The sequence below is a fragment of the Cucurbita moschata genome, unplaced genomic scaffold (assembly GCF_002738365.1).
Source record: "Cucurbita moschata cultivar Rifu unplaced genomic scaffold, Cmos_1.0 Cmo_Scf00016, whole genome shotgun sequence".
In the NCBI taxonomy this organism is placed as follows: Eukaryota; Viridiplantae; Streptophyta; class Magnoliopsida; order Cucurbitales; family Cucurbitaceae; genus Cucurbita; species Cucurbita moschata.
The window spans coordinates 2148821-2159673 of NW_019268532.1; the positions used below are offsets into that span (position 1 = coordinate 2148821).

General features: G+C 33.5%; 1 protein-coding gene across 1 annotated transcript; it reads right to left on the reverse strand.

The window, feature by feature from the left end:
- Nucleotides 1-6068: 6068 nt before the first annotated feature.
- LOC111454702 lies at nt 6069-9343 on the reverse strand. Its single transcript, XM_023096219.1, has 4 exons — nt 8993-9343; nt 8338-8440; nt 7007-7168; nt 6069-6537 (listed from the first exon to the last, which is right to left on the reverse strand). The coding sequence occupies exons 1-4, from the start codon at nt 9271-9273 to the stop codon at nt 6376-6378; spliced, it is 708 nt and encodes a 235-aa protein (XP_022951987.1). The 5' UTR covers nt 9274-9343; the 3' UTR covers nt 6069-6375.
- Nucleotides 9344-10853: the final 1510 nt, after the last annotated feature.

The following is a 10853-nucleotide window of genomic DNA, read 5'->3' on the forward strand; positions in this document are numbered from 1 at the left end:
TAAGTTTAGTCATCAAATACTGAATCCAAATTCTGAATTATGACTTCTGTGTTGTAAAATTATTTGATATTTTGAAGTTTAGACACTAAATTAATAAAAATACTTACAAATTTTTAAAATTTTCAATAATAACTTACCTTCGGGAGAAGTTAAAAAAATATTTTTAAAATATTTTGTTTTAAAAATACTCTTGCAAGTTTCATTAATGTTTTTGAATTTTTTTAAAACGTTAGGTATGGCTTAGTTAGTTATTCTCGCAATTCATATAAGATTCGAACCAGGGGGTTGGGTTAGGTCTCTGAAAGCATGGTTCTTGCCTCCCTCCTTGGAGCTCGTCCATTCTTTGGGTAATCCCTTGCTCTCAAGTTCGAGTGTTTGCTTGTCGCTTAGGCCGGTGAGTGAGATTTCTGCTCATTGCAGTCACCCCATGGTTCTTCGCACCTAGATAGTAACAGGGCCATTGATCAGATAAACCCCCTATGACCCACGACTCAAAATGAGCCTTAAGATTGAAATTTCAAGAGTGAGCATTAGTACCATTGGTTATAAAAAAAAATAAAAAAAATAAAAAAGTTTTTATTGTCAATATATGAACGAAAACCATATCGACTAGTTATAGATAATTTTTCTTTTTAACGTTATATTTGAAAGTTCATAAGTGTTTTTTTTTTATAAATATGATACTAATAGTAATGGTATTTTTAAACTTAAAAAAAATATATATATTTCTCTGCTCGTTTTCTAAAATCTTCTCTTAAAATCGAGGTCAGAGGCTCGAGCATACGTTGCTTGGTCGTAGGCGACACAAGAACGAACTGACTTTGCTCACTTGTCGTTGGAAAGTGAGTGCCGCACAATCGTAAGTCTGCTACCATCAAAAGTGGGATTGTGACAAGTGGTATTCTTAAATAAATTTAAGGGTATCAATGAAGATTATTTTAAAAAAAAAATTAATGATTTTCATCTAATTAATTTTTTTTAAAAGAAATTACTAAAACTTTTAAAAATTTAAGAATTTTTTTTAGCTAAAATAGTTTAACTTTCTCATTAAAAGAACTAAAAAACTAAGAATATACACATATATATATATACACACATATATATATATATATATATATACATATATATTGTAAGCCTAATTAATTTAATATAATTCCCACGTTGTGTTAGCTCTTACAGCCTAACTCACATGGCCTCAAAAGAGATGTGAATATATGAAACTCTACCCCACAATTTATTTATTTATTTTTATTTCTAAGGATTTTTATTTTTTAAAATAAAAATTTTTATTTTTTATTTATAAATATTAGAATTATTTTTTTTAAAAAAAATTTCCTTTTCATACAACATGTTTTATGGACAATCCCACATGATTTTAAATTATTGGATGTGATTCAATATGAACTCTATTTTAAATTATTATATCTCAATTATATATATTTTTAGCTCCCAAAAACTTAAATGAAAAAAAAAATTAAATAACTACATTTTAAAAAAATAGTTAAAATTAAATAAACAAAATTTGTGCTTTCTACGGGTTGTTATTTATTTTAGTTTTGAATATCTCACTAAATTAAAAATAAAATAAAATAAAATAATTATAAAAAAAAAAAAAACCGAGACGGATTTTTTTTTTTATAAAAAAAAATCAAATAAATAATTAGTTGAAGTGTATAATAACATTAAAAAAGAGTTTTAAAAATACCTAAAAATATTTTAAATTTTTATAGATTTCATCAACGTTAAAAAAAATTTAAATTTTTTCTTAAACTAAACAAATGACATTAATTTTGGACGAAATAATTAATATTTTATTTAAAAATTCCTCTTAAATTTTTAAAAGAGTTTTAAAAAAAAAATTAAAAATACTCTCACCGTGCCATGTTAAAAAAATATTAAAAAATTTGGAGATAATCTACGAGGTGTTGATAGACAATTTTTATTGTTATTTTGACGACAAGATTTTTCTTGAATAAACATTTTTATACAGATAAATGATGTTAATACTAAAAAAATTTCATGAATATTTTTAAAAAATACAGTACTAAAGTTGAGGGATACTAATGAAACTTTGTAAAACGTACCAATATTTTTGAAACACGGTTAAAAATGTGAAAAAATTCTTGAAATAAAATATTAACCGTTACCCGGTGAGAATATATATATATAAATTATATGTATGTGGGAAAAATAGAAGAAAAAAGGGAAATTAATTAAGTTAATTAATGAAGATTAGCATGTGAGTGAGGATCCAAACAGGACAAAATATTTAAACAAAAATTACTCATATATGCCAACCACATATCATATGCTCTCTTGTAGAAGATCACAAAAGGGCCCTTTTAGGTTTATTAGAGGCTAAATCGATAAAAATACCCGTTTTAAATTTTAAAAAATTTCAATAATACACTTCAATTTGAAAGTAATTATTGACGTTTTTGTGTTTTGTTGATACCACTCGTCACAATCGCACTTTTAATCATATTTCGAGTATAGTAGATGCTATCACACGTGCAATCATACTCAATTCGATGGAATTGTTTGATCTTAAAGGAGATCTTCTATAATTTCGCACGTGAGAGGTTATTTCTTGGTTTCGTCCGGTCATTAATAACTTGATTATTTTAAGATAATAGTAGATAGAAACAACGCTCGTAAAAAGTTCTCTTGAAACCAAGAAATATAGGCCTACTTGCCATCCACACCAGAATAACTGAAGTTTTCCGAAAAAACCTGCTAGTAGAGGAAGACCTAAGGATAAGAGAGAGCTAAAGAGGATCTTTTGTGCGACACTCATTTCCCAACAACAAGTGAGTTAAGTCAATTTGTTTTTATGTCGTCTACAGCTAAGCAACGTATGCACGAGCCTCTGACCTCGGTTTAGGAAAAAAAATTTAGAAAACGGAACAGAGAGATCTCGAAAATAAGTTTGAAAGCAAGATAGCATGAAAAAAAAGGCAACAACAACCGCTTACATTATAGCAACCAACTGATTAGCTTAAAAATTAAGATAGAACTTTATATGTATTTGACTTTTTTTTTTTTTTTCAAAAATGGTGTAACTCATAATTATTTTAAAAAATCTTTTTATATCTTATCCACCGCCAAAATAAATATTTAATTTATCTCAATCTAATCCCATAATTTATATATAAAAAAAAACCATTTTTTTCTCAATAAATTTTATATTGCAAGGGGTAGAAATTCCACGAGCAAGCTTACTACTACCAGATATTGTCTTCTTTGAGTTTTTTAATCTAGACCTACCGTTAACAGATGTTGTCCTCTTTGAGTTTTTTCTTTCGGGCCTTCCCTTAAAGCTTTAAAACGCGTCTGTTAGGAGAAGGTTTCCACACCCTTATAAATGACGTTTTGTTCTCCTCCCGAATCAATGTGGGACATGAGAGAGAGAAACAGATTAAAATAAGAATATTTTAAGATATAAATATAAAATTGAAATAATAAAAAAATTCAACCACCAAAATACAATTTCAAAGCAAAATTATATTAAATAATGAATATAATAAAAAGGTTTAATGTGTAATTTAAGCAAGAAATTTAAGATGGGAATCATAAAGAAAAGGGAGAAAATGATTGAAACAGTATCATGCACATGGCAAAGGAATAATACAAGAGTTATTATCACTTTTTAATTAATTAATTAATTTTTTTAAGTCTTTGGTAGTTAACATGGTTTGCTAATTAATGAGATACATTGCTTGTAATAACAGTTATTAAGGGCAAAATATGTGCACATGGTTTCTTCCTCCAAACCGTTTTAAAAATAAAATTAGTCATTAATTTCGGGGTTTGACTTTTTTTAGTTGGAGTATATATAATAATTATATAAACAAGTAGATTGGTGGGAAAACTAGTTTGACTTTACGGATCGTACATGTTAGGACAATTAATTCTACTTTGATACAATAAGTACGTTGTGGGTTGGTTGATTCAAGTGCAAGCCAACGAGCGCGACACTCGAGGTAGACTGAAAGGCTGAAAAGACTCAGATTGACGAAAAAGGTAAAAGATGTTTACCGAGTGTTAGATTCAAGTCATGGAGCATGTGGGCTATTTTGAAGGAAAAAGGTAGGCATCAGCGGAAGTTAAATATCACTTTTTTGTGTAAAGGTTGATCGAGTCGATCTTAGAGTACTATGAAATTGATTTAGAACCTCGAACCTAACTGGTAGATCTGCATGTTAGTATTGGAGGAAGTTGGGCAGAGTACCACTTATGCAAGAGTTTTTTTGTGAACGGAATAATAAGTCCCATTCTAATGGCCTCGTCAAATCTTATGGTACAACATGGATCAATGCCACGATTTTGAGGAAGGCAAGGAAAGTGAAAGGGACTATAGCCTCTCCGATGAAGATGTCTCAGTTGTGTATATGGACAAGCTCCCTCTCTTGCCTGAAAGAGGTGAAACGAACGCTCACCAAGAGGTCATCGTCACTATGAAGGCTAAGAAGCCTCGAAAGATGTTGACTCGAAATTGCAGCTCCACAAGCAAGATAGCCACCCTCTAATCCTAGATGACTTAGTTCATAGCTTACATGGAGGTCGGCTCATGTCATGACCTATCAACACGATAATACCTCTAGTTAAGACAAGTCTTCCATCGCTTGTGACCCTCGTAAAAGGAAGGAGAAGACCTTTTGCGTGATTTTTCTTTTTCTTTTTTATTTCAACTAAAAAGAACTCAAATCAATAGAAATCCAGCCCAAATTACATTTTTGTAGTAAAGATCTTTGTCACCAAAATGTGACTATACTAGTATCTTCGACGCCCTTGACTGAACAAGTATATTGCGAAAATGAGTAGACTCTAGAGCTCTTTACCATTGCTCGTTATCTAAGAATTTCTCGTGACCTTCATATCTCTATAACATACAAGATTCTCATTTCAACCCAAAACTAGCTTTGGTTTTACTTTTTGAATTCTTCCTTCTAATCAAATCGAAATAAGATTAAATTTGATTACATGAAAATCAAATTTATTTACTTTATCTATATTATAAATATGGGAGGTGGGATCCTTTATTTAGTTTTCATTCACAGCTAAAAAATATTTATCTTATGAGAGTTAAGAGAAAGAGGAAGCAAGAAAGATAAGGTTGTATCTCGACGTTCCTGTTTTACATCTTTCGAGACCGATTCTCCCTAGTTTAGGGTAATAACATTTCGACATCCACATGAAACCGACAAACAAACCGAAAACGAAGTAAGTTAATCGGTTTGCAATTTCTCAGTCTGTTTTGGTCTTTCATAGACCAACAGACCATTGCATCGCATCCACATGCTTAAGAAGCTCAACTCAGCCACACTACGCCTATCCCAATCTCCATTCAACCTCCCTCATCCAACATATGGTAGCACACATTTCACTCTATTTTTCTAAACAGTTCATCCAAAGATTTGAGAACGTGGGACATCACAATCCACTCCTTTTGGATCCAGCGTCCTCGCTGGCACTCCTTCCTTTTTCCTTCCTTCCGCCACCAAATTCACCCCTCTTCAGGACCCAGCGTCCTTACTAGCACATCGTCTCGTGTCTACCCCCTTTGGGGAACAATGAGAAGGCTGGCACATCATCCGGTGTCTGGCTTTGATATCATTTGTAACAACCCAGATCCACCGCTAGCAAATATTGTCCTCCTTGGACTTTCTCTTTCGAGCCCCTCAAGGCTTTAAAATGCGTATGTTAGGGGAAGGTTTCCTCATCCTTGTAAAGGGTGTTTTTGTTCTCCTCTCCCAACCAACCAACCAACGTGGGACATCACATCAACCGTTTTTCTATTTAAGTTCATCCAAAGATTTGAACACAAGAGGTCTGGTAGTTATTACTCAGAGCCCTTGGGCCTTAGCCAATGGAGTTGCCCCTTGGGCGCTATCTCTCATCTCACTCTCATCAAATTGAAAGATAAAACCAAAAGAACTAACCGGAGGATCAGTTCGGTCGGCTCAGTTTTGCACGAAAGCTTTCAGTCAGCTCGATTTTGATTTCTTGAGATATTCAAGGTCTGTACCATGAGATGGAGAGTGAAAGAAGAAGAAAGAGCAGCTGGGTGAATAAAAAAGCCCCATATGAAATAACTATGACAGTGAGATGTATTTTTTTCTTACAAACAGGGAAGATCATTGAAAAGCAACAACACAACATATGCAGTGAATATTTCACAAGGAAGAGTCATTTATTGCATAACCAATCTAGACTATAGCTTACCTTCTTCCGGGAGAATGGGTTATCACATAAATGAAAAGTGCGTATACCTTCCAAGATTAGAGGTTTTCCATCTGCAAACCATATAGATATATATATAGTAATTAAAGATGTGTGGCCACGAAGATGAAGTGTTTTTGTAGACCGAATGATTTATAGCGAGAGATGCTGAGACCATGATCTCTTCTTTTTCTTGATCAAAGGATCAATCAACTTTCTCCATCCAGTGAAATTTAGGGGAGACCCTTGATCAGGAGCTAGGAATCCATTTATAAAGAAAAAAGGTGTTCCATAGACTCCTCTTGAGGTGCTAAACTGCAAGATGAAAGAGAGAGTTCAAAATGAATGACGCATGCAGCAAAGAAAACAAAGCTGTGGAGGGAAATGGTAAGATTCCACGTCGATTGGAGAGGAGAATGAGTGTCAGCGAAGACGTTGGGCCCCAAAGGAAAGTGGATTGTGAGATTCCACGTCAATTGGAGAGAGGAACGAAACAATCTTTATAAGGGTGTGGAAACCTTTCCCCAACTGACGCGTTTTAAAATTTTGAAGGGGAAATCCATAAGGGAAAACCCAAATAGGACAATATCTGTTAGTGGTGCAGACGCGTTTTAAAATGGAAGCCTAGAAAGGAAAGCCCAAAGAGAACAATATCTGCTAACGGTAGATTTGGGCCGTTATAGAAATGAACAAACCTAAATCTATTGCATTTTACATGTCTGTTATAACATAACTATATATATCTTTACAATAACCCAAAAGTTGAAGCGTGATACCATCGTACCTTAAAAGAAACACGCGTCAAAAGATCCGTGTCCCTGTCATTGAAGCCAGCTACTAGAGCGTTTTTGTAGGACTCCCCCAGTACTTTCACTCCAAACTTCACAATGTTATCCACAACAGAAGCCCTTGACAAGTAGCGAGTTTCAGCGTTGTAAAACTGCTTCTGTTAATTAGAAATGCAATCATTTAGTCTTCATGAAAGTCTTGACTGTATAAAATACTAAGTTGTCTAGTCATTTTGAGGTTCATGAGTTCAGTTTTACATTTATCATTCAGAAACCTTTCATTACTAATAATACAAATAAATAAGTCCAATTTTAAAGAAAACATGTTTGAGGGAGTTGTGTTTTAAAAGTGTTCTTCCTATAAAATGATCACCCTGTATTACAAGTCTTGAAAATTTTGAAAATTAAAACTCAAAAACAATCCACCAAACAAGCCTATGTTCTACTGAGATTTTAAAAATGGAACCCAGAAAAAATATATACATAGACAGTTTGAAGGAAAGGACCATTTACTTGCTAATTTAAAAAAATATAAGCTCTAATTCCCTAGTTCACTGTTGGATGATGAAAGTCCCACATTGACTAATTTAGGGAATGATCATGGATTTATAAACAAAGAATACTCTCTCCATTGGTTTGAGGCCTTTTGGGGAAGCCCAAAGCAAAGCCATGAGAGCTTATGCTCAAAGTGGACAATATCATACCATTGTGGAGAGTCGTGTTCATCTAACATGGTATCAGAGCCGTGCCCTAAACTTAGTCGTGCCAATAGATTGGTAAATCCTCAAATATCGAACAAAGGACTTCAAAAGAAAAGGAGTCAAGCCTCCTCGAAGGCAGTCAAAAATGACCAAGACTCCAAAGGAATCGAGACTCAATTAAGGGGAGACGCATTTTGTCCGAGGGGAGGTGTTGGATGATGAAAGTCCCACATCGGCTAATTTAGGGAATGATCATGAGTTTATAAACAAAGAATACTTTCTCCATTGGTTTGAGGCCTTTTGGGGAAGCCCAAAGCAAAGCCATGAGAGCTTATGCTCAAAGTGGCATTTTGTCCGAGGGGAGGTGTTGGATGATGAAAGTCCCACATCGGCTAATTTAGGGAATGATCATGAGTTTATAAACAAAGAATACTTTCTCCATTGGTTTGAGGCCTTTTGGGGAAGCCCAAAGCAAAGCCATGAGAGCTTATGCTCAAAGTGGGTGTTCATCTAACCTTCACAACTGGAAAACAACTAAGAAATTGATCGGAAAAGAAAGCATGAGCTTTAAAGAAAGAACTAGGAGAGAAGTGAGCAATGATTCCTGAATTGAACAAAACAACAACCTGTTGCCCGAAGAATGCTTCCAACAATGTGAATGTAGCAGAGGGATTCACCAAATCTACAATATGTAAAGCGCGAGATGCAGCATATGCATTGTCATGATAACTGCAATCCAAGAAAAAATAAACTATCAGAATTCACCGCTCTTGAATCCACGACAAAAGATATTGAGATCAAAGTAATCTTAAACATAGTAACTCATTAAACGTTCTTAGAGCCAATACTATAGCCAATAGATTAATTCACAAAACAGTATAAAACCAGCCTCGTTCAAATATTCAAAACGAACCAATCGTCAACATGCATAATCAGAATCACGTTAGGGAAAATTTCTCTAATTATTTACAATTGCAATTGAATCGTTAACTGGCTTGGCTACCCACTCCTGTGAAAAATTTAGACAAGTTCATTCTCTTCAAACAAAAATCCCACTACAAACCATCAAATTTTTAAAGTGACAAAGTAAAGAAGCAACAGTGAAGTTCGTAACTACTTCCGACTGAATCAACCCTCGGAACACAAAACGAAAACAGAATCTACTACGATCATCCATTTTCCAATTTCATATACACGAACAAAAATTTCTCAGCAACAAAACAGAGCAATCAACGAAAATCATCCACAGAAACGCATAACAGAGCGATCAATTATACTCACGGTAGAGGAAGCAGGTGAATGACGAGATGAACACGAGAACCGTAATAATCGAGAGCTTTTTTCAGAGGCGGCCAAGAATCACGGCTGTCAGGGCAAACCGGATCGTAAAACGCTTCGATACGGATGGTATTCAAGTCCCCCGAGTGATTTCCGTACACGAATCCGTCGAATTTTGCAGGTGGGAGACTCTGAGCATGAGCATTCAAATGAAAGAAGAAGAAGAAGAAGAAAGAAACTGCAATTGATTGAAGCGTTGAGCAACTGGATTTTGGCTTCTCCATTTTTTATCTTACGATGGAGCTTCGTTTATCCCGGAAGAGAGCTGCTGCTTTTGGCAGCAAAGTTACTGTTGGTCTATATATATATCATAGACGACTTGGGAAAGTTTATTATTATTATTATTATTATTATTATTATTACTATTTTAGAGCGAATATTTAAATTATAGAAAAATTTAGAGTAATTTACACCAATTTTGGTCAATAATTCTATTAAAAAAATTAATATCGCACGTAAATTTTTATACTTTACATTTATTATATTAAAAAATATTTTATATGATCAAAATTTTTGGAGCCTCACCATCATTTTATTTTTTTTCCTTAATTTAATTTAATGGAATTATATATGATATTTATATTAATTTTTTTTAAGACGGGAGAGTAAACCTATAGTAAATATAAAAAATAGAGATTTTCACGGACTTGAATCTCAAATAGCTATCAAAGATACTGTATTCTCGGAGTTTTAAAGTCAAGAAATCCTACCCATTAACAAATAATGTTTTAGAGGTAGCTACTTGATTTCGATCGAATAGCAAATAATTAATCGAAGAAAAGTTGACCATCAACCTCAAATAATTAATTGAAGAAAAGTTGACCATCAACTTCAAAAGGCAAGAAAGAAAAAGGAGTGGCAATACTATTTCTATGTGCTCGTGACCATATATATCTTATCATATATTTTAAATTTTATTGATTTATAATGTGCTCGAGTGGACTTAGTCCATATACTCCATCTATTGACAGGCGAACGAATGGAATTTGATTGTCGGTTTGCTTTAGAAAGTAAAAGCCGGGTTTTATCTGAAAGAAGTAGAATTTCCGAGAAACTCTTCGATTTCTTTCCGTTTCTGGACAAACCCGGAAGAATATTAAGTAGTAATTTAATCCCTTTTCATATTATAGTAATGAAATGGGTTCACTATTTTATTCAAATAGGGTTTAAGCCATAAAGTGGCTGCCTTAGATTTCTTCTTAAAGTAGTTGCTTGAGAGAATGTAAACCAGCTTTCCATAATAACACTAGCAAGGAGACAGTTTAAAGGGCAATTTAAAGTGATTAAAAGGAAGATTCTTAGGTTACAAAGTCAAGTTACGTTCAAAATCTAAACAAACAACAATGATAATATGAATGTAAAACTGTGCCACAAGAAAGATAGATGTTTTTTCGATAATAATCTTGGTCTTTTCGAAGATATAAGAATATATAAATGCAACGATCGAACTTTTTCTTTTAAAAATTAGACCGTTATTGCATGTATGTCATAACTAAATCAAGTGAAAAGATATCTACAATCGTTTTATCTTTAAAATTGTCACGGACTTAAATAAGCATAGACTTCGAAAACATAGTTGACACAAGGGTTATCATGCTCCTAAAGAGAAGTTGGTGCTACTAGTTGTTAATGAACAAGTATAACGGCTCAAGCTCACTACTAGCATATATTGTCTTCTTTGGACTTTTCCCTCTCAAGCTTGCCCTCAAAAATTTTTAAAACGCATTTACTAGAGAGAGGATTCCACACCCTTATAAAGAATGTTTCATTCTCCTCCCCAACCAATGTGAGATCTCACATCCCC

Coding starts and splice junctions, on each gene's coding strand:
- LOC111454702 (XM_023096219.1), bottom strand. CDS start 9,273: ATGGAGAAGCCAAAATCCAGTTGCTCAACGCTTCAATCAATTGCAGTT. Junction 8,441..8,992: donor ATTCACCTGCTTCCTCTACC/GTGAGTATAATT, acceptor CTTGGATTGCAG/TTATCATGACAATGCATATG. Junction 6,538..7,006: donor TGACGCGTGTTTCTTTTAAG/GTACGATGGTAT, acceptor TTCATCTTGCAG/TTTAGCACCTCAAGAGGAGT.